Source organism: Myodes glareolus, chromosome 26, assembly GCF_982192425.1.
Source record: "Myodes glareolus chromosome 26, mMyoGla1.1, whole genome shotgun sequence".
Taxonomy (NCBI): domain Eukaryota; kingdom Metazoa; phylum Chordata; class Mammalia; order Rodentia; family Cricetidae; genus Myodes; species Myodes glareolus.
Genome location: NC_142051.1, coordinates 11,722,390 through 11,745,494, shown reverse-complemented (window position 1 = coordinate 11,745,494; position 23,105 = coordinate 11,722,390). Strand labels below are relative to the sequence as shown.

The 23,105-nt window shown below is 56.6% G+C and overlaps 3 protein-coding genes across 3 annotated transcripts; 2 read left to right on the top strand and 1 right to left on the bottom strand.

The window, feature by feature from the left end:
* Positions 1-51: 51 nt before the first annotated feature.
* On the top strand, positions 52-8,889 carry Nxph4 (neurexophilin 4). Its single transcript, XM_087902014.1, has 2 exons — positions 52-256; positions 7,371-8,889. Exons 1-2 carry the CDS (start codon positions 200-202, stop codon positions 8,226-8,228), a joined length of 915 nt encoding a protein of 304 aa, XP_087758140.1. The 5' UTR covers positions 52-199; the 3' UTR covers positions 8,229-8,889.
* A 2,655-nt stretch (positions 8,890-11,544) lies between these two features.
* On the top strand, positions 11,545-16,616 carry Shmt2 (serine hydroxymethyltransferase 2). Its single transcript, XM_087901948.1, has 12 exons — positions 11,545-11,702; positions 12,933-13,130; positions 13,580-13,659; positions 13,785-13,985; positions 14,250-14,331; positions 14,475-14,597; positions 14,691-14,830; positions 15,028-15,193; positions 15,392-15,491; positions 15,575-15,730; positions 15,817-15,924; positions 16,046-16,616. The coding sequence occupies exons 1-12, from the start codon at positions 11,670-11,672 to the stop codon at positions 16,171-16,173; spliced, it is 1,515 nt and encodes a 504-aa protein (XP_087758074.1). The 5' UTR covers positions 11,545-11,669; the 3' UTR covers positions 16,174-16,616.
* A 168-nt stretch (positions 16,617-16,784) lies between these two features.
* Coxfa4l2 (cytochrome c oxidase hypoxia associated subunit FA4L2) lies at positions 16,785-18,947 on the bottom strand. The gene is made up of 4 exons (XM_048418539.3): positions 18,824-18,947; positions 18,378-18,466; positions 17,606-17,666; positions 16,785-17,487 (listed from the first exon to the last, which is right to left on the bottom strand). Exons 1-4 carry the CDS (start codon positions 18,878-18,880, stop codon positions 17,431-17,433), a joined length of 264 nt encoding a protein of 87 aa, XP_048274496.1. The 5' UTR covers positions 18,881-18,947; the 3' UTR covers positions 16,785-17,430.
* Positions 18,948-23,105: the final 4,158 nt, after the last annotated feature.

Sequence of the window (23,105 nt, the reverse complement as noted above, 5' to 3'; positions counted from 1 at the left end):
CCGACTCAGACCCAACTTTCTCCCCCGCCCGCGCCCCGCCCCCAGCGCCGCGCTCCGCTCCGCGCTCAGTCCGCGGGCCGAACCGCCCGCTCCCGCCGCTCGCGCCGCCGCCCTCAGCCCGGCGCCCGGTGCCCTGACTGCACCTTGTCCGGCCCGCCCCGGGACCCGCCCTGCCCGACCCGCCCGGCCGCCCGGGAAGATGCGGCTACTCCCGGAATGGCTCCTCTTGCTCTTTGGTCCGTGGCTCCTTAGGAAGGTAAGGGTGGCAAAGCCAAGGCGCGGGGTCCCGAACACGAAGAACCTTGCGTGCCAGGGGGCTCCGTGCGTCCGCCCCGCCCCCAGCACTAAGCGTCCCAACTTTGTGCGTCCAGGGGGACGCGGACAGACAGACTGCCGGCTTTAGGACTGGCACGCGCCCAGCGCAAGTTGGCTGAGGGTTAGAAGAAGGTGCGGGGTGAAGGCCTGGCTCCGATCGGCTTCAGGCACCACGGGGGAGGGGACGAAGCGCGACCCGCGAGTGCGCCAGACAGGGAAGGAGTGCGAGACAGACAGACAAGCCAGAGGGTGTTAGTCTAGCCTTCTTTCTGCGCCTACTTTGCTTGCCTTCCTCTCTGTCTGTCCTTCCACCCCTCACCCTCTACCTTCCCATTTCTCTTCTTACTTGTCACATTGCCAGGTAGGCTCTGCGATCCGAACATACATGGCCCAGGCACACGCGCTTCCAAGGACCCACACCAGCAGGGCCGAACTTGGCTACAACCTCCCATCATATTTCCCGCGGAGACACCATCTCCCCTGCACAACCTCACAGACACACCCCCCTTTCGCGCCCAGTAATGGGGGTTGTCTGGTAGGGGAGTCTCTCTTCCCACTTCCACCCTGCCCCCATCCTTCTTCTCTGCTTCTTTTCCTGGGGTTTTTGGGTGAAGACCCAAAGGCTAAAAAGGGCCCAGACCTCATCCTACCGGACTCTACTTGAAATCCTCGGTTCATATGCATGGTGTGCACGGACGTGCCTGCCGCTGTGGGGTGTGTGGTTTAACACCAGCCTCCCCCCCCCCCCCGTGTGCTAGCTAGCATGTGTCCAGGGAATCCAGGCTTGGTGTTTAACACTGGGGCCCAGAGTGAATGTCTATGCTGGTGTGGCATAGAGACGCCGGGTCGGCTGGCTTTGCATGGACGACTGTGCCTGCTTCACAGGGCCCCGGTTTGTGATCCACAAGGGCGGTCTAGACCCTGGCCCCCAACTCCTCCCATTTCCAACTATGTCCTGCCCAGGTTAAGGGCAAGCAGGTGACTCCATAGCCTTTTCTCTTGGACTTCAGTTGCCAGCCCTCAAGAGAATCCAGAAGAAGCAAGTAATTCTCTAAAACATCTGAACCCTTAGTCTCCTCAACAGCCACAGTAGGGTAGAGACTGTCCCAGTGAGCGGGGAGAGTCCTCGGATTCTCCCAAGGCCGCCTGCCTAGTGACCTTGATGGGGTAGAAGCTGGGGGGAAAAGCCCACTGTGTGAACATTGCTGCCGCTGGTGGGAGCTTCTTTTGAACCCGAGGCCCGGTTTTACTCCAGGAAGGATGGCAGGAAAGGGTCAGGTCCAAAACCACAGTGTGTGAAGGCCTGGGGTCACAGAGGAGGGAAATACCATTGCCCCATTCCCCCCCACACACACACACTGCCTTCTCCACTCTCTCCCCATCAAATTAACTCCCTGTGGACAGATCTGGTTTAATTTCCTTTGCCCCCTGAAGGGGAATTAAACATCTGGCAGAGACTTGAGGGAGAGTGAGCATGAGGATATGAGAGATGGGATCTATCTGCCTGAGAGAGGGCTGCAGCTGTGGGGTGGCTGCGTTGGAAGCAGCAGGGAAGTGCCTATCTGCCATTCGGTCCAGCCTGTGGATGTGTGAGAAGCTGTGTCTATACGTGGTCTGTGGATGTGTGTAATTTTGCATAGGGAATTCTCATATGGACTCCTAAGTAGGACGTGTGCGCATCTATAGACCCCCAGGGTCTCTGATGTATTTGCATACGGGGGCACATCTGTTGTTTGCCTGTGAGTCTGGGTTTGGGAGTGTATATTTATGATTTGTGTGCTCGTGGCTTTGGGTCCAGTTGAGTGTGAGCATGGGTTGTGAGCCTCAGATTTGTTCATATACTTGAGTGTAAGCGTGGGCACTCCTGATTGTGCCTGCGTTCAGGGATCTCTTGATGCCAGTGTTGGGAGGGGGCAGAAGGTGAGCCAGAGATGAGATGAGTTCCTAAGACAGCATTTGGAAATCTTAACCATCAATACTACCAACCCTACCTTCCCATAGGAGTTCTCTGCTTTCTTCCTTCCCTTCTAGGCTCCTGAGACTCCTCTCAGGGCCTGGTACTCCTGGCTTCCATTGCCCCAGGGGCTCTGGCCTCTTGACTGCCCTGACCACTTCAGGTCTTCCCAATACAGTCTTCAAGCTCCAAAGCCTGCCTTCCTCGTCCCTTGCCAAAGCAGCTGCCTACTGGGAGAAACAGCAGGCGATCAATAGTCACTAATCACTAATCACTAATTACTAATTAGCTGGGGGAGGGCAGGGGTGGGGAAGCCTGTGGGACCTTTCAGCTCTATCCTGCCTCAGGGAAGGATTAGATCTGGGCGAGTCTCTCAGTCTGGGTCAGCCACAACCCTTGTGCCAACCAGCACCTCGCCTCCCACCTCCTTACCCTCCTCAAGCCCCCTAGCTAATCTCTGGCTAGGCCACTTAGGCACGCACAGCCTGGGCTGGAGCCCAGAGCTGCTGGCTGGGATTTGGGGGGCGGTAATCAGGGGCCGCAGCTGGGCCAGGGACACTGGAGGAGGGGGTGTCTACAGCGACAGTTCCCTTGGGCCAGAGTTAGCAGCCAAGCCTCACATCCCGAATGGGAGGGGCGCCGCCGTTGGAAAGGAGGGTCATGGTTGGGGCTGGATGAGGAGCCGATAGAGATCTAGGGTGAGGTAACAACAGTGAAGAGATTTGGTGGGGAGGCGAGGGAAGGCAAAGAGGAGTCACTGGGGTCAGGGACCCACACTTGGAGAGCGTGGGGTAATTCTTGAAAGGCAGCAGGTAAGGGGTCGGCGATGGAATAATTGTCAAGGAGCTAGGGAACTTTGAATAGAGAGAACCCCTGTAACTCAGTGTAGATGCGGACCAGGGGACAAGATTAACAGAGAGGGGGTCAGGTCGCAGTGGAGTGGGCCTCTGGTTCAAGTTCAAAGGGGGGGATCCCGGGATATACAGTAGATGGGAAAAAGAACAGGGATAGGGAGCTGAGAGTGCGGCCTTGAGCTCTGGAAATTGGCGAGTCTCCCCCTTCTCCCCATGCCTGCCCCTCCTCCACCTCTACCCCGCCCACTCCCCCTCCGGCTCAGGCTTCGGGAAATTACATCCCCGCTCCGCGGCTCCCCCCCACCCCCACCGCGCCCTGGAGCCGGCGCCTTTATAGGCACATTTATTGCAATAATAAAGTGAGGCGCGGGGCGGGGGGCGGGGGGGCGGCCGTTCCCGGGGGGACCGCGCCGGCTCTAGGAAGCAGGGAAATAAAATAAAATAAAATAAAATCAAAATTCAGATAACGGTGAGCCTTGCGCAGCAGGCCGCGGGCAGGCAAGCGGGTGGGGCTGCGGGGGAGAGGGCGGTTGGCCCAAGGACAGAGCCCACCTCAGCAGCAAGCTCTCACCCCTGCCCTGTACTAGTCGGAAACGGTCCCCTTGCTTCCACTTGCCTGACCCCCTCCCAAACTCTGCCTTTTTCTCACCTGAATACCTGTCCTCAAGCTTCTGCCTCTATCCACATTGCCAATCACTTTCCCTGTCCCCTAGTTCCCATTCTGGTCCCCAGTGGCTTCCCCCATACCATCTCCTAGGTCTCTATCTATCAGCAACCTTGTTTTTTCCTCCCTTTCTGTTCTGTCCCATCCTGTCCCGTCCCCATCACTGTCACCCCGTCCCATCCTCGTTCCAGCCAGTCTCCAGGGTCCATTTGTCATTGATCATGCCTGCCCCCATTTTAGCTCCCATCCTCTCTGGTCTCTCTTCATTCTTCTGGTCCATCTGCCCTCAACATCTAAGCCTATCACCATTTCCTATCTCGCCGTTCTTGCCCCCACGGCTACCCTTGTGGCTTCCCCATCTCTGCACCCCATGCTACCACCAGCCTAGTACCCAACCCGAGCCCCAGTACATCTCTGTCCCGGTGCTCACCTCAGCCTGTCCTCCCCAACCCCTCCCCCATACACTGTCTTTCTCCCCAGCTCCCAGCCAGACTTCACCCCACCCCGACCCGACTGCAGTGACCGTTGGTTCTCTACTTACAAGGACTCAGTGTGCTATTTGCTTGCTTCCCCAGCCCAGGCCCAGACTGTCCCTTCCCCAAACCCAGGGTGCTGTTGCCTCCCCCCTGATGAATCCTAAGCTCCTTCTGACCCAAAGGGAAGAAAGAGAGAAGCAATGAAGTAGCCTGGAGGCCCAAGGGAGGCGCACCCTGCAATGCGGCTAAGGGGGGCTGTCAGTCTGATCCTCCCTCCCAATTCCCAGCAGTCCTGTCCCCAAAGAGCCCCCACCTCCCCTCCCTGCCTTGGTGGAGTTTGTTTAGCATCAGGAGATGGCCTCAACTCCCCCTCAGGTGCGTGGGCCTGCTGCCTGGGGCAAGTGTTCCTGGCTGAGTTCCTCCAGAGCAGGCCTCAAGGAGTCTGCTTTAGGCCCTCAGACGCCACACACACCTCTACCTCCCACCCCAGCTGACAGCCAGCCGGCTAGCCTCTCCCCTCTGCAAATGTCACTGCGCCCAATTAGTTTAATTAAACTAGCTTTCAAGTTTGGGGGGGTTCCCTCCTTGGACAACACCCGGCTCAGGCCCTCAGTCTTTGTGGGGTGGGCTCTGGCAAAAAAGGGGCCCCCTTAACCACACCTTGTCACCCCGCACATCCTTGGCTCCCAACCCACGCTGGAGACTGACAACCAGGAGGACCGAGGAGAGAGCCACGGTTAGAGAGACAGAAATGTCACGGGGTGGGGGCATTTCCCAAACTGGAAATTGGAGACAGAGTGGAGGAAGAAACTGGGACCGAGATTGAGAAAAGGGTAGGGGGAGAGAGAGGGACAGAGAACAGGGGAAGAGTGAGAGGAGAGAGGGAGAGAGAGCCTGAACGATCACGGAAGCCAGAGGGAGGATTTTATTTTATTTTATTCCATGTTCCCATTTCTCGGCTCGTTTCCTCTCAGACTCTCGCCCCTCCCGGTCCGAGCTCCCCACCCCCAAGGTCGCTTCAGCCGCCTTCCCTCAACTCTTCTCTTTTATCTTAGCTGTCTCTGGCAGTGGGTGGGGGCTCCAAAGCCCAGGGATTTGCTAGGATCATAGAAGCAGACAGCAATTTGTCTGAGATCAGAGGTGGGGGGACATCCTGGCACCTCTCTCTGCCCTGCCAAACCTCATTTCCACCCCATCTCTTCTCTGAAGAGGCTGAACCTACCAGCCCTGAGCAGTCCCAGGCTGGGTGCAGGACACAGAGTGCTTGGATGTCCTAGGAAGTAATAGCTGGAGGCATTTGGCATCTTAGCATTGAGCAGCTTTGGCGGGGAGAGGGCTGGGCTAGCTGGAAATAGGAGAGGTTGGTCCAGAGGAGGAGAGATTAGGGTTAAGACTTCAACAACACTCCCTTTGCTTTCCCTGAAGCCTTACCTACTCCTACCTCCAACCCCCTGCCTGGGGTTCAATCCCACCTCCTGGGGCTATTTCCTTACCCCCACCCTAAGCCTGTTTCCCTAGCCCTACTCAGGTGTACCCTCCGGGTGTCAGATGCCAGTTCAAGCTTGTCTGTCTGAGTCAATCATTCTTGCCACCTCCACCCCCCTCACCTGGGTTGGGAGGAGGAGTGAGGGGGGCGATAAATATGTATGACTATGACGAGCGGGTGGCGGCCGCATTAATAACCTGGGATCGCAGTGCTGCAGGGATGGGGACCCGGCAGTAGAGAGTCTAGCCCAGCTCTGCCATTCTTGTCCCCTGTGGACACAGTGTGTAGACTCGAATGCAAACAGAGGGGTCACCCATCTTCCAGGTCCTTTACCCCTCTATTCTCAGCCTGCAAGGCAGCATGCCTGGCGTTCATATACAATGCCTGCGTGCTTGTGGGAACAACACACTCATTCCTGTGGACACGGGCCACCGTCACTGTGGAGACCCTCCCTTACACCCTGACACATGGACAGGTAACGGACTCATACAGGAAAAAATGACACCACTAGACAATCATACAGCCACCCTGTACACAGGCAACAACTGCCACAGCTATGCACACACACCCACTATTACGAATTGACACGCAGCTTCAGCTTCACAGACACAGATATGCACAGCCTCCTGGCCCCAGGTGATCAGGCACAAATACACAATGGACGGATGGCAGCCACAGTAGATAGGAACACACACACACACAGAGCCTCCTCTTGCTGATGTACACAGCCACACACACAACCTTCACACAGACTGAAGCTACCCACACCGAACGCATGGACACACATACACAACCATTTCAGGATAACAACCACCCCAGGCACACACAGAACTGCCTCTCCCAGGGGATTTGCAGGCAGTCAGGGCCCAGCTACCGGTGGAGTCTAGCACAGGCTGACTGACACACGCTGACACGCTCCGCTCCTCTCCCTCCCACTCCCTGTGCTGGAGCGGCATCTCCATATTTCTTCTCACTCTCCCGTCACTCGCTCCCAGTTCCTTTACTCCCGGTCGCCCCCTCCACACACACACACCCCAAGATAATTGATGGCCTGGGCCTGGACCGGCGGCTCCTGCCTCTCGATCCATCAGTGCTGTCTCCCAGATCCCTGCCACCTGAGACAGGCCAGCAACGGTGGGCAGGCAGGGTGACTCCTCCCGCTCTTCCAAGCCAAGGAGTGGGGACAGGAGGTGTACCCCATTATTCTCCAAGCTTCAACCTGTGGTTGATTCTTGTCTGCTTAGTTGGTATTTAGAGGCCCCACCCGGAAGGAAGGAGCTGGTCTCTGCAGAAGCCAGCCCTTTCCTGATACTGGATGTTGAGGATGACACAATCAGGACCATCACTGGGAACATCAAAAGCCACTATCCAGAAAGGGTCTCGCCCTTTTCCAACCCACACCAAAGCTGGCTTTGTCTTTGAGTCCACACTGGAGCTCTGTGACAACCCAGGAATCATCAGGTCACATTCACAGGTGTACAAGCTAGGGTACCAGACACATGAAATGACTTGGCCAAGATCACAGAGCTTGCAAGGGCTACGAGGTCTGACCCAAAACACACTCCTGAGCCACTGCTGTGGTCTGCCTAGTTCAGCGTCTCTCTTATTTCTTCCCATACAGGCGGTCAGTGGCCAGATCGCGGAATCCGGAAGGCCGCAATATCTGGAACTGCGACCCGCCATGGCCGGAGGGGGCGCCCGCAGCCAACAGCTCCCGGCGCCCGGGTCTTCCGAGGGCCTGGGCACGGCGCGCTCCTGGAGCTGGGCCTGGCCCTCTAACCACACCGGGGCGCTGGCCAAGCCCGGGGCTGCAGGCGGCCCGCCCGCGCCGCGCACCAAGAGGAAGCCATCCATTAAGGCGGCCCGCGCCAAGAAGATCTTCGGCTGGGGGGACTTTTACTTTCGTGTTCATACCCTCAAGTTCTCGCTACTGGTGACCGGCAAGATCGTGGACCATGTGAACGGTACCTTCAGTGTGTACTTCCGTCACAATTCGTCCAGCTTGGGTAACCTAAGTGTCAGTATCGTGCCGCCTTCCAAGCGTGTGGAGTTCGGGGGCGTCTGGCTGCCTGGGCCTGCCTCCCATCCTCTGCAGTCTACGCTGGCACTAGAAGGGGTGCTTCCTGGACTGGGATCCCCTCTGGGGATGGCGGGGCAGGGGCTGGGCGGCAACCTTGGGGGCGCACTGGCCGGCTCACTCGGAGGCGCGCTGGGAGTGCCGGGGGCCAAAGAGTCGCGCGCTTTTAATTGCCACGTGGAATATGAGAAGACAAACCGCGCTCGCAAGCACCGCCCGTGCCTGTACGACCCGTCGCAGGTGTGCTTCACCGAGCACACGCAGAGCCAGGCCGCCTGGCTCTGCGCCAAGCCCTTCAAAGTCATCTGTATCTTCGTCTCCTTCCTCAGTTTTGACTACAAACTGGTGCAGAAGGTGTGCCCAGACTATAACTTTCAGAGCGAGCACCCCTACTTTGGATAGCGCCCCTGTCCTGGGCCCCGAGCTTCCCACCAGATCGCAGCCTCACTAGGTGGGACCCTTCCCTGTACCCCATGCTCCTGTAACTACCCCCCACGTCTTCCACTGTGGGTAGGGTGGAGGAAAACAGGCTTCCCCCGGGACTATCAGACAGCGTGGTTCTCCGCTTCCTTTTGGCCCCGAGTGTCCCTGAGGCTGGGGTAGTCTCAAACGAACGGTAAATTGGAGGGGCCAAGAGCACAACCCCAGAGTGGGCGGGGCTTGGACACTTTCTTAGGGTTCCTTACGAATACGTATTGGTTCCCCTTTTGCCCGCCCTACAGCTTTAATGACGCCTGGCCTGACCTTTTTTCTTGTCCCAAGCGCCGGACCTATCCACCCCTCAAGACTGTAACAGTCTACAAGCCCCCGCCCATGTAGTCCCTTCCCTTTCTGCGTGCCCTATGTCGGTCTCCCCTTTCTCCCAACCTTACTGAAGCAAAAGTCCTGAGCAGGGGGCTCTGCCTGGCCCCTGTGCTCTGTCCCTCTCCCTAATCCGCTTGCCCGCCCGCCTGCAGTCCGGCTCCACCTGCCCTCTCTGGCTGCTTCCTCTCGGTGATATTTTTTTTTTTTCAATGCCAAAACAGACAGGACAGGGAACAAAATAAAGCGAAATCCAATACTCGCCTGTGTGAGACCTTTGTAGGAAAGGAAGGCGGGCAGGTGTGGGTTTTGTCTGGTAGAGGTTGAGCCAAGGCCTCCTTCCTTGGCGTCTGTTGGGGAAACTGAGGCAGACTGACAGACCCAGCACCTTGTGTCCATTTGAGACCTGATCAAGGAGTGACCGACTAATGGCTAAACGTTACCCAGGCAGGGATTATCTCTCTCTAAGGAGGGTGAATGTTAGTGAAGGCAGATAGAATGGTGATTAGACCTAAGGTGAGACTTCAGGCAGTGTATTTGGGAGACTTAGGGGGAAGGAGGTTTAAGACCTTGAACGGGACGGAGAAGCAGGGATAGTGTAGGCCGAGTGCTGAAAATCGGCTAGGCTCCATCCACGAGGCTGAAGGGAAAGGGAAGGTGGGGAGGGAAGGGGAACGGTGTTTGCGGCATCTGGAGTCATCGATCTTCCTTTTCCTTCCTAATTTCGTGGGCGCTGAGTTTGCAGACGGCTGAGGGAGGGAGGGAACATTGGGAGGAACTGATGGGGGAAGGGACGAGTGCAGGTTTGGAGGGCGGGGCTGAGTCGCGGCTGGTAGCCGCTAGCAAACAGGCCCCTTCAGCCAGCTGCCCACCATCTCCACCTCCGCCTTCAGCTCCCTCCTGCAGCCTTGGCTGCTAATTTTATCCGCCCCCAACCCTGGCCCGGGCGTTAATTGGCTGCAGCTTCATTAGCAGTTCTCAGCTCAGCAGCCCCCCTCCCCTTGGGACCCCCCTGACTGGGCCTTGGGGGTGGTGGTGCAGACAAGCTGAAACAGAGAGTCTCTCTTCCTCTTCAGTCAGACTTCTCTGGAGTTCCGGGTAAAGGTGCCCACAGAAAAGAGAGCAGTGCCCTCCACAGGATCGCCCACAGCGCGGTCTGATGATACTGAGTATTGGGGCGGATCTGACCCCGACATGTCGCGAGTAAAAAAATCACGGGGAGAATATAAATATCTAGAGCTGGGGATGGAGCTCTTACCTAGCATGCCCAAGGCCCTGAGTTCAATACACAAGTAAATGAGGGAAGGATACGGATACGTAGCCGGGTCGGAATGAGAGGAGAAGGAAGATGGACTGGTTTCCTCCTCCAGGGCCTGGTGCCGAGGCACCCGAGAGATCCGCCCTAAAAGATACTCAGAGACTTCATGTGAGACCCTGGTGGGACAGCCGAGGGTGGCAGTGACTGGAACCAACAGGCTTGCAACTTGGTCTCAGATAGCATACTCTAGGTTCCGTCTGTAGCACTGATGGAAAACGAAACGACCCTCCTAATGGTGATCACACGTCCTTCCCTGGATCCTCCTCCTCTCTCGCGACTCAAACATTCCTCCTCCAAGGCTCTGTCCACCTACTCCCCTCTCTTCCTTATGCATCCGGATGTGTGAGAAAAGTGAGCAGCTGGACGCTTTGCCCGTTTACCTCTTCATGGCCCATCAGTGAGCCCTGTCTCCCCAGGGTTAAGGCACACCTAGCATGGTTCAATGTCTATTGAATGAATAAATGCGTAAAATGGCTGTGTAGGGCAATGCTCCTCACAAACAATGCTTACTGGAATCCCCAAGAAAGGTTTGGTTGTGTGTCTCCATTGCTGTCTTTGAGAGCCATTGAACTAGAAGGGTTTTATTTTGTTTAGTTTTTTTGTTGTTGTTTTGTTTGTCGGTTTTGGTTTCTTGGGACAGGGTTTCTCTGTAGCTTTGGAGCCTGTCCTGGAACTCACTCTGTAGACCAGGTTGGCCTTGAACTCACGGAGACCTACCCGTCTGCCTCCTGAGTTCTGGGATTAAACACATGCTCCATCACCGACTGACTGAACTAGAGGTTTTAAGATAGCCCCAGCTCATGCAGAATCTTCCCATGGAGAGGTCAATGAGTTCCCCCATTGAAAGATTTACTTAGATCAGGTTCAAGAACTTGGTGATTGCTGGGATAGTCTGTAAATAAGTACTGAAATGCACTATGGGATGGGCAGAGGAGGAGTGGCTTACTTTGCGTCGGCTGATGGGCCATGAAGGAAGCAGTTTTGAATCAGGAGGACAATCCACAGGGAGCTTGTTCACAAGCAAAGCTTCATTTCATCCCTACCATAAACTCTTTTACTGCGTTTGGGGGCCAGGGTGTGACCAGGCTCACATTTGGTGCACTGGCCTCTAACTTTATAGGTAGCTGAGGCTAGCCTTGAACTCCTAATCCTCCTGCCTCCACTTTGTTAGTGCTGGAATGACAAGCATGGGCCATCACAATTATTTTATCATGGCTTTACAAGTGAAGAAACTGAGGACGGGTGAGGTTATTTTGCTGTAATCCTAAAGCAGGGGCTTGGGTCTTCTACCCTTTCAAATTATATTAGCTCCCATTCTATAGTGTCTCTGAATCTCCCAGAGGATTTTATAGTTCTGGCTACTTGGTAGGCACAAACCAACCAACCGACCAACCAACCAAACCAAAGAAACAAAAAAAAAATGCTTGCCTGAACAACTGGCAGGAAAAACAAACGACAACAGCAACAACAATAATAACGACCCTGAGCTTCGAGACTCTTTCGGGCAACCCGGAGGTACAGATGCAAAATAAGAATAAGAACTACAATTCCCAGAAGGCCATATTCTAGAGAGTACGCATGCGCGGGTAACTCCCCTTTAACTCGAACTTCACGGGGGTATTTTTCTCGCGCATGCGCTCTAAGGCCAGTCGGCTTCCGACCCCTCCCCTGTTACTACTCTGGATCGGAGTTGGTGGCTGGTCATTCTGTGACCTCCGGTAGCGATGGTGCCCTTCTCTTGGCTTTGGGCCACTCGGGTAAGAATAGGGTTCTGGATACTGGAGGGCCAGTGGAAAGGCCCACCCCACTTTAGTTCCTATTCACAAAGTGGGGTTCCCCTGGCTCTTTCACCGCACGTGTTCTGGGGCTTCGGGGAGCAGATGCTTAATCAGGAAATCCCTGAGAGTCCTGGGCGCACGTGCGGTGCCTGGGCCCCTAGTTCTGGCGACCAGACCTCCCAGGATCTGTGATCGCACCGTTCACACGGCTTGAGGTAGAGGTCCGCAGACCCTGCGTTAGCAGTACCCTAGCGAACAAGTGGGGTTCCCGGCTTCGATGTGCTAGTTTCATTTTTCCCGCCAGCTCGGAGCTATGGAGATGATGCAACCGAGCCTCCGTGCTTTCATCAGGCAGGGGTCCCGCTGCAGCGTGGGCGGAAGGAAGTAGGGAGGTGGTGTGTGTGTGTGTGTGAGAGAGAGAGAGATAAAATTAAGATTTTGGCTTCCTTCTGGGCAAACACCTTCACTCTACCCCCACTCCCGCCAGTACACACCTCTTTCCAAGAACTGCTTAAAAGTCTATTCTACTTTCGTTGCTCTGGAAACTCTCCTTACAGCCTGTGGCGTTAAGCCCTGCTAACTTGGTGTCTTCTCTCATTGGGTAGTCTCTTAGGGAGGCTGTGCAGGACGTCCTCCCCCTTTATGTCCGTATTCTGCCTTCATGTCTGTATATCCATCACAAGGCATGCTTGGGTACCCACAGAGTTCCTGCAGGTCTCCTGGAACTGAAGTTACAGATGGTTGTGAGCTGCCATGTGGTAGCCGGGAGCTGAACCTCTGTCCTTTGCCTTGTCCAAGAGCAACAAGTGTCCTTAACCACTGAGCCACCGCTCCAGGGCCAAGAAGGCCCTTTTGTTTCTGGGGGGGGGGGCGCGACCCTGAATTCTCAGTGTCTCTCTTCTGAATTTGGGGGATATGGACTTCTGGAGGGCAAGCTTTGCTCTGTGACTTGGCAGAGCGACTCCCGGGGTTAGGTGGAGGGAGCTTTGGAGGGGGTTGAGTAGAACTGATCAAAACTGCCCTTTGGATAGTGATCTGAACCTTGCCGCTAGAACTTGCTTTTCAAGGTGAAGGTGGGGGTGGTGAGAACCGAGGTTACTGGCTGGACCAGGCTGCCAGCTTAGCCAGAGGGCTCTCTGTACCCGTGGCCGAGGGTGATCGGGAGAGGTTTGGACAATTTTTAATTAATCCTGGCTTTCTTGCCCTAAGCCTCTGCAGCGATGTGGTCAGCTGGTCTGGATGGCTGCTCGGGCTCAGCACGGCAAGGTGGCCCAGACACAGGCTGGGGAAGCAGCTGGAGGCTGGACAGGCCAGGAGACTTTGGCAGACAGTGACCCTGAGGTGTGGGAGCTACTGCAGAGGGAGAAAGACAGGCAGTGTCGCGGCCTGGAGCTCATCGCCTCGGAGGTAGGATGTGAGGATGTGGGCCGAGGACCCAGCTGCTGTGAGTGCAGGAAGTAAACACCATCTTCTTGTCCTTTCTTCTGGGCCTTCTCCCGCTCTTTGGACTGCCCTCTGAAGCATCCAGTTGATGGAGCTTCTGGAGCCCCTAGAGTTTCATTTCTTCCTTATCTCCCCCTCTTGTCAGAAGAAAGAGGAAACACGGGTGGGTTGAGTGGGCAGGTGGCCTTACTGGGGTCACCCATCATGGCAGCCGAGTTTGAGAACGCTGCTCCTGGTCCTGCCTCATGCCTCATGCCTCATGCCTGGCAAAGAACCCAGAGTCCTAGAGCTTTTTCTGTAGCCCGTCTCTCCCTTCTAATCCCCCAGCCTGTGGGCTCTGGCAGGGGTGGGACGGTGGGAGTCCAGGGGAAGGGGCCCATTGCCTTCTGACACTGCTCCCCCCACCACCCCAGAACTTCTGCAGCCGAGCTGCGCTGGAGGCCCTGGGGTCCTGTCTGAACAACAAGTACTCGGAGGGTTACCCTGGCAAGAGGTGAGGGCTAGACCGAAGGGCTGGAGGGCAGCAGCAGGGATGGCACTGGAGCCATTAGGCTTTTGGAGCAGGGGGACCTTTCCAGCCCTTGGCTTCTGTGCCCTTATGTGCCCTCTCCGTGGTAGGTACTATGGAGGAGCAGAAGTTGTGGATGAGATCGAGCTGCTCTGCCAACGCCGGGCCTTGGAAGCCTTTGACCTGGATCCTGCACAGTGGGGAGTCAATGTCCAGCCATACTCAGGGTCCCCAGCCAACCTGGCCGCTTATACAGCTCTTCTTCAGCCTCACGATCGAATCATGGGCTTGGACCTGCCCGACGGGGGCCAGTGAGTATGGCTAGGATGAGTGACGGGTTCGGTGGGCAGGAAGGACGTGGGATGGGAGTTATTTAGAGAGTACATATCAGGACCTGTGGAGATGGGACATCCCTGTCCCGTGCTACAGAGGAGGAGAGCAAGATCCCAGCATCCAGGGGAGAGCATTGAGGGTGGGGGAGCTGGAACCAGTGTTCCGGGGACGGGTGTGTGGAGGTGGGCTGGGAGCGGCTGGTGAAGTGAAGTTATTTCACTTTGAGATTCTTTGCTTTCTAGTCTCACGCATGGCTACATGTCGGATGTCAAACGGATCTCGGCTACGTCCATCTTCTTCGAGTCTATGCCCTATAAGCTCAACGTAAGTGTCCTAGGGCCTGGGCACTTGGCCCTCAGGGTTTGCTCTTGGCCAGTGGGAGGACCTGGAGGTCCAGCTTCAGCCCCAGGGAGCATGAGCTGCATCTGCTGCCACTTCGGGCTTTAGCTACTTATCTATTTATCCAGCCCCAAACCGGCCTCATTGACTACGACCAGCTGGCATTGACCGCTCGGCTTTTCCGACCACGGCTCATCATAGCTGGTACCAGTGCCTACGCCCGCCTCATTGACTATGCCCGCATGAGAGAGGTTGGTGAGGGGCTGGAGAGCCTGTGGGCGGCGGAGAGAGGGGCTGGGAAGGACGACTTTCCCAGGCTGAGGCATGGCTCTCTACCTGCCCAGGTTTGCGATGAGGTCAAGGCACACCTGCTGGCAGACATGGCCCACATCAGTGGCCTCGTGGCTGCCAAGGTCATCCCTTCACCTTTCAAGTACGCGGACATCGTCACCACCACCACTCACAAGACTCTCCGAGGGGCCAGGTCCGAACTACCTGGGGTTAGACCTTGCTAGGGAACTTGGGGGTGGGTGGAGTGAAGCTGGACCCTTCAACCACTGGGATCCAGTGCACCCAAGCACAGTTGAGGGGCCTCGGAGCCTCTGAGTGTCCAAAGCAGCCGTCTCTCTGTCCCCATCACCTGTCGGTGGCTTAGATCCCAACTACTTGTCTTCCACATAGGTCAGGGCTCATCTTTTACCGGAAGGGAGTGCGGACTGTAGACCCCAAGACTGGCCAAGAGATCCCTTACACTTTTGAGGACCGAATCAACTTTGCTGTGTTCCCATCCTTACAGGGGGGGCCCCACAACCATGCCATTGCTGCAGTAGCTGTGGCCCTCAAGCAGGTCGGGGAGCCTTCCCTTGTGTCGGGGTGCATTGGTCCAGAGCTTTGCTTCCTTACCTTGTAGCTGAGGCTGAGGCAGATGGAAGGGAAGTGGCTGAGGTGGGAGGCAGCAAGGTTGGGGTCGGAGTCTTGCTTAGTACAAGTCCTAGACAGGGCCTGTTCTCAGCCCTGGGGTGACGGGGTGCTGTCTTATCTGCAGGCCCGCACCCCCATGTTCCGGGAGTACTCCTTACAAGTGCTGAGAAACGCTCAGGCCATGGCTGATGCCCTGCTCAAGCGAGGCTACTCACTGGTGTCGGGTAAGCCAGCGGGTGGGTGAAGGCCTTTGTGGCCTCAAGCAGAGGCCCCGGACTCCCCAATCTCCGTTTACTGTCCCCCTAAGGTGGCACTGACACCCACCTGGTGCTGGTGGACCTGCGACCCAAGGGCCTGGATGGGGCCCGAGCTGAGCGGGTGCTGGAGCTGGTGTCCATCACTGCCAACAAGAACACCTGCCCTGGAGACCGCAGTGCCATTACTCCTGGGGGCCTGCGGCTCGGTGAGGCCTGGGGTCTGAGGAGGGAAGGCTCGCCAGCCACACTCATGATCCTGACTATGCTAACTGCCTGTCTGCTGCACTCCCAGGCGCCCCAGCATTGACTTCTCGGCAGTTCCGCGAGGATGACTTCCGTAGGGTCGTTGATTTCATCGATGAAGGAGTCAACATTGGCTTGGAGGTGAAGCGCAAGACTGGTGAGTGGCCGCAAAGGGCCCCAGCCGAGGAGTTTCCACCCATTGTCCTCTCTGCTGTTCTGGCTCCCACCTTGTCTAGACCTCTGACCATCTTGTCATACTCTCTTCTCAATATTTTCAGCCAAGCTCCAGGATTTCAAATCCTTCCTGCTCAAAGACCCAGAGACAAGTCGGCGTTTGGCCAGTCTCAGGCAAGAGGTGGAACAGTTTGCCAGAGCCTTCCCAATGCCTGGATTTGATGAACGCTGAGGACCACACAGACTGGAAGTTACCTTTCTTTCAGCCTACCTGGACCACAAGAGACATCGCTGATTTTTGTGGGTTTCGGTAGAGGGAGGAAGGCCTTCTTTTTAGGGCAAGAGCCAGGCATAAGCCCCTTCTGGAATTTGTAGCTGAGATTTCTGTTTTGTAGCCATTTCTAGAAGAAGCCCCCAACACACACCCAGCTTGTTTTTGAGACAGGGTCTCACTTAGCTAAGGCTGGCCTTGAACTGACCTTCCTACCTCCACTTCCCAAGTGCTGGGGGTTGCAGGTATACACCATCACACCCAGCTGTCTGCCCCAGCCCTCTGCCCTATCTCAGTGTTAGACTCTTGCTCTTTCTTGGGGAGGGGGAGTTGCGTGCTGAGCCAGTGGAGGGGGTGGGCAGACACCCTCCTTCCTGTTTTTATCTAATAAAAAGCTAACCTGCCCAGAGTTCCTATTACTGTGGGAGGGGTCCCCTGGGCCAGCCGGTGATTCGACTCCCTCAACATGTATTCTCCTTGCTCCCACCACCATAAGGACCCCCGGGGCTGTAGCTTCCCCGCTCCGTCTCTGATCAGAGCCGACACCAGACGTGATTAGCAGGCGCAGCAAATTCAATTTGTTAAATGAAATTGTATTTTGCCCACGGCTGCTTCTGTTTGATCCCCAGGGACTGAGGAGCAAGGGAAGGGAGGGGTGGGGAGAAAGCACAGGAAGGCCCAGGTGCAAGGTGGGAGGGGACGTCATTGATGGGAGGCACTGGCTTGGGCAGGAAAGGAACAAGCTGCCTGGTAGAGGCTCCCCATCCTAGGCAAGCTGGGTAGCCAGGACGAGCCCAGTCGGGCCTGGGCAGCCACTCCCCCTAGACCTTGCTCAAAACTTGCACTAATGTGGGGCCTGCCACGTCGCTTGGCACTCAGGCCCCTGCTTGCTGTTGGCACACGTCTGTCACGTTCAACACGTAGCCTTGCCACACCCAGTTAGCTGTGGTGGTGGGTAGGAATGGAGAGGGGCTAGCTTGGGCTTTTTGGGTCAACCCCAGCATCTGCCTGCAGCTTTGACTACCCACCCCCACCGTGGGACTCAAGCTGAGGGTCAGAGGTTCTTCCTCTACTGGGAGCGAGGGAGGAGGGTGGGGGTGGAGCCAACCCCCCTCCGCGTGGGAATCCAGCCCATGTAAGCAGAAGCTGGACATGGCTAGAGTCTGGGACAGCGAATGGAAGAAGCGCGTGATTTCCATGGCACCCTCGGGCCCTGCCTTAGAAGTCTGGCCGGTCCTTCTTCAGCTTCTTGTAGTCAGTGGAAACAGCCAGGAACTGTGGAGAGGGAAAGGAGGATTGAAGGGGTGTCTCTTGCCTCCCTTACTTGCTGTGTGGGGGGAAGAGATCTAGGGCCAGGAAGGAGGTGGGGGGGTCACTTTAGGTCTACAGTCACCTTGTACTGGTCGTTGGGACTCACACGGTTCCAGGGTTCTGGGTTGTTCTTTCTGTCCCAGCTGTAAGGGGGATAGGAAGGTTAGGGTCTTTTCTGGGGACCAGGACACTGGTGTTAAACAAGACCTCGGTGTTACCACCCCCGGTTTCGTACCCTGGGGAGGGGAGCACATTTCCTAGAGATTGACAGAAGGGGGCATGTTAGCAGGTGCTGGCGAGAGGCATGGTACCTGGTGATAGGTCTAGCCCATGGATTCCCCAGTGTTTCTGCCTCCTAGGTTAACCACTCAAGAGTCCTAAGCCAGTAGAAACCCTGAAAAGCAGGGCTTTGGTGGTAGGCCTCAAACTCCGGGGTCAGAGTAGCCTTGTCAAAGGTCCTCTTGGTACTTCTGGCTGGACATGAAGTCTCACTGCCACCAGAGACCCTCAGAGCCCCACACTGCCAGACCTCCAGCACTTCTGGGCAGGTACCTAAAAGCCAGATGTGGCCGGTAGAGCTGTGTCGCTATGGCAACCCTGTGGCGAGCGGGATGGGATTCCAGCCGCCCCACGTGGCTAGCCACTGACAGTGAGCCACCAGGTGGTCCAGATGGGAGATGAGGGTCTCTCAGATCAGGCATTCCTGCCCTCTGAAATGCTGGGTGGTAAGAGTAGAAATAAGGACATAGACCAAGGGACCCCTTCTAGGGCCACCCATTAATTACCATTAATCCTAAGCAGTCCCATTTTGCTCCACCCAGGACCCTTGCTTGCCTCCCAAGCCCTGTAGTTACCAGACATCCGGGCTACGCAGCGCCAGTCGAAGCAGATAGAGCCCAGCACTGCCCATGCCCAGGCAGATGAAGCCGATCATGGGGATGAGCTGCGGAAAGAGCCAGGTGGTCTGGGGGGTCCGGACTCCTCCCAGTTCCCACTCACCCTGTACCAGCTTTTCCTTCCCTCCTATCTTCACCCAAGGTCGAGTGCCGCCCTCCCTTCTGGGAGCGCCCTCCCTTCTGGGAGCGGGACCTGAAACCTCCAACCAGAGTTTCCACGCTCCCTTGCCCTACATGAGCTGGCCCAAGGTAGATTCCAGGGGTATGGATATACAGCAGAGACAGAGCGTGGGATGCCCCTGGGAAGATTTGGGAGCATTAGGAAAACTATACAGGAGGCAGGGTTTGGGGGTCTTGAGAGGTGGGGTCGTAAGAGGGAAGTGAGGATCTGGGGCTAAACTCACCCCAGGGTGTCTTTTTATCTGCCGGTAGAAGCGGGCCCCTGAACTGGTTCCTGCCATCTTTTTCCAGTGTCTGTTCCCCGCTGGATCTGTTCTATTCCTCTCCCTGGGGTCCGCCCCCCATCGGGGAGGGGTCAGCCCAGCCCAGCCAGCCCCACCCAGCTTGTTTCCTCCCAGCAATTCCAGGTCCAAAGAAGACTGGAGAGCGTTGGGAAGCCTTGAAGTTTCTCTTTCCCAACTCTCTCCTACAGATGGGGGAATCCTGGCCCATGAGACATCATTATACTTGAGTCTTTGGGTATCTGAGGGAGAAGGCCCTCTGGTACCCAGAGACTGAAGGGGGACCCCGATGTGGGACAGGCAAGCAGACAGCTCTCCAGCAAAACAGGGATGTGGAATGTCCACGAGAGGGACCAAGGAACAGCGAGGGCATCGCTAGCGTTTCCCACACCCCTGGAGCCTTGAGAATACAGGTTCTGCCTCAGCATCATGCAGATGGAAGAGAGCATTGCTAGCTCCCCCAGCGCCTCTTGTTCCAGGGCAGTTCCGCTGAGTTGTGGTTGGCCTGGAGTAGTTGGGGGTGGAGGCTGTAGGTGCATGAATCTCTACACTGCCCAAAAAGTAAGACAATGGCTGGGGCAGTCTGGGGGCTTGAGACAGAAGGTAGAGCTCCCGCCAGGGAGGCCACCATACTCATGTTTGACTTTGGGGTTAGAGGAAGAGCTCAGAATGAAGGAGGCTGGAAGGGATGTCGAAACAGCGAAGGGAACAGTCAGTTCAGTTATACCTATATTGCCAGGGCAGGAAGTTTCCCCCACCCTCCATCTTTGGAGGACTGGTTTTGGGGACACAGGGTGAACCTCATCTCCCTCTCTCATGTTAATTTCCATCACGCCCTCCCACTTAGCTTCTGCTCCTGGATCCTGCGAAGCTCCCCTATTTCTCCCCTAAAGAACTTGTCCTATGGTGGGTACCCGCAGGGATGAGCTGTGTACCTGCCACTGCTTCCCTGGGGTACAGGGAGGGGGACGACCCCTTCTGAGGGGCCCCTCCCTTCCTCACACACGGATACCTCACCCGCCCGCCCCTTGAGCTGACAAGCTCTGCTGTAATTAGGCTGCAGGGTCCGGGCTTTCCGCCTCCCTCCGGTGGATAATGAGATAAAGTGTCAGAGACATGGCGAGAACAAAGAGACAGAGACTCGCTGAGATGGGGGTGGGGGTGGGGATGAGGTGGAGGAGGGGGGCTGATGGGATGTCAGAGTCTGGAGCAGAGCAGGGCCCTTCTGGAGCATCAGCACTTTTAGGGTTGGGCCAGGGAGGATGTGTCCTGTCACTAGTATCCCCCACCCCCACCCCCCGAGCCTGGACCGCTGGAGACTGGGGTGGGGGGTGATGCTAAATACCAATCTTGAAGCTTAAATTCCAACAGCTGCCCAGCTGGGCTGCACATCTGGTGGTACTCTGTAGTACAGCTGGGGAGTCAGGGCTCCGGGAGGGACATCTGGCCTTTGCTTTACCCCCCTTTGCTCTTGGGCCCTCGCTTGCCTAGTTCTGGTGACCTAAGCCTGGGGAGAGAGACCCAGAGTCTGTCGTGGTACAGTGGAGGTAGCAGGTTTCTCCTCCCTTGGGTCTCCAGTCCGCTCTTAAGCTCAGATAGTATATCGTCACTTCTGCTCTTGCCTCTCCGCAGTTTCTTGACACTTCGTCTGCTCCTGATCCGGGTCTCTGTGTGCCTATCTCTGAAATCCCACCTCTTCTGTGTTCCCATATCTGGATGGTGGTCTTTGGGGTTCCAGGTCTCACCCCATCTCCTTCCCTGCATTTTCCCCCTACAGTAACTCAGACCGTGCTGGCCCAGCAGGTGAGGGACAACAGGAGTCGTTAGCCGAGGATTAGGCACAACCCGTGGTCCCAAGAGGACCAGACTCTTCAACTCTAAACCACTCCGGGATACTAATCCGTGTGGCTGGCGGCGCAGCAAGTCAAATGCAGCTGGGCTCTCCAGAGCGAGCAGATTGCGGGGGTCCGTGGGTGCGGGTGCCCTCTGGAGGCCGAGCCGCTCTCAAGTTCAGAGAAGAGATCTCGGGCTCCCCCTGTCGGGCAGAGACTGCTCTGCATTTCCAGTGTTTGCTCAAGTCTGCGCCTGGAGTGTGCTGTGCACACAGGTCTGTGTCCAGTGGCTTACTCGCTCATGCAACCGAGGTAGGACCCTCTCAGCCTCCTCTCTTCTGAGGACACAGATGGGGCGAGGACTCTCTCTCGCCAGGTGTGGACAGCATTCAGGTTCAGGCTGAATTCTCTCTCCAGGCTGACCTCACACACCTGGGGCTTCATCTTTGCTCTAGTATTGTGGGGACTTGCCTCTGACGTGGCCTTCCCTAAGACCCCGGTTGACTTCTTTTTGCTGCTCTTCAGACTGTCTCTAGCTCTGTGTCTTTCGGTATGTCTGCCTCTCCTTGACACTCTGCTCCCCACCTATACACCTAGCTTTGTCCTTCCGTGTCTGCTTCTCTGTGTCTCTTCTTCCCCTTACACCTCGCTGTGGTCTCTGCAAATGTCCCTTCTCCCTCCCTCCCTCCCTCCCTTCTTCCCTCCTTCCTCTCTCTCCTTCCTCCCCTTCCACCCATCCATTCTTTTATTTCTATTCTGTGGTTTAGTACCCGTCCCTGGGGAGTTGCAGCAACCCAATGGAACAGCTCGCGGACACTTTGGGGGCACTGCTCGGGGTCCCCTCCCCATCACTTCCACATTCCTGTCACCTCGTTGCAGCCTCTGTCTTCCCGCTGCAGCTGAGGTACCGGAGAGGGCGCCCGAGAGGAAAGCCACAAAGCCCTGCATATGCTCAGTAGCCCCTGGGGTCCTTGACCCCCGCTGCCACTATTAAGGGCGCTGGGTCCTGAGGCTCTGAGATGATCATGACTGCAGCAGCCAGACAGAAGTGGAGCCAGGAGCCTGGCGGCAAGCAGGCTAGCAAGCGAGACAAAGACGCCCGCGCCATCTGTTTATGCAAAGCGCTCACCGCTAGGGACCCTGGTATCCCGGTGCCTTGCTCAGACCGGGGCACAGGGTCATGAACCCACTTCTGCCCGGGGCTCCCGCAATGCCTAGGCATCCCCTCCTCCCTGGCAGCCAGAGAGCCAAGGGGCGAGTAGAACAGGGAGGGGGCGGGGTGTTGATGTGATTGGAGAGGACGCGGCTGTTTCTTCAATAATGGATGGAGATGATGCGGAAGGCGAGCCGGCCGGGAAAGGAGAGAGGAATAGAAATGGAGAGAGAGAGAGAAGCGGGGGCGGGAGACTCAATCAGAGGCTGTCGTGCACGGGAACGCGCGCACACGCGGGCGCGGGCGTCACACTGTCATTCGGGTACATGCTGCCGCGCAGCTCACACCCAGGCACACGCCCACGCACTGTCATCGAGACACACACCTGCAAGCAGAGACGCCAGAGCAGCGCGCACGCACGCACGCACACACACACACACACACACACACACAAAAGCACACAGCAGTGGCTCTTGATTTCCACATACACGATCCTGGAGGCACCGACGCCTGCACACCGGGACACATCCAGACTCAAAGAGCGCACAGACACGTCGACATGTCAAAGCACGTTAGAAAGAATGCTCAACACACCTAGCCACCCTGGGACTTACAGAAATCATAGAAACGGGGAGGCGGGGGTAGACAACCCGGGCAGTATAGTCACACAGGCACTGACAAAATTGGAACACATACAGGGGCTAGGATTTTGACACACATCACATCCCCAGATGTGCGTATTCCATACACTAGGAAGCACTGAGAAAGAGACCCTTCCACGTGCCTTCAACGGGGCTGCACCTAAGCAAAGGCAGGGGCTGCTGTTTGTGCCCTGCCGTGCTGAGTGTGTGAGAGGGGTCGCTGGGGCAGGCTTGTTAGCCCACATTAGCCTAGCGATGTAATGAGGAAGTGGTGACAGCAGAGCCTGGGGCTGTGGACTCAGAGGCCTATCGCCCCCCACCCCCACCCCGCCGCTGCCCCACAAGCTTCCTTCCCAGGCCCTCAGGTACAGACCTCCGCTGTCCCTGCTGTAACTATTCTGGAAAGCCTTGACAGCCCCAACTTAAGCGTGCGTGCGAGAGGCAGAGCATGGCTGGGGGGACAGAAAGGACAGCCCTAGAAGATCCCCAGGAACCCCAACTGAGCTGAGCTGAGGGTTCGGTATCTCACCTCCAGGCACGCTGCCCAATCAACTTTTTAATTTTTTTTTTAATCTCTAGTTAGAACCTGGAGAAGGTGG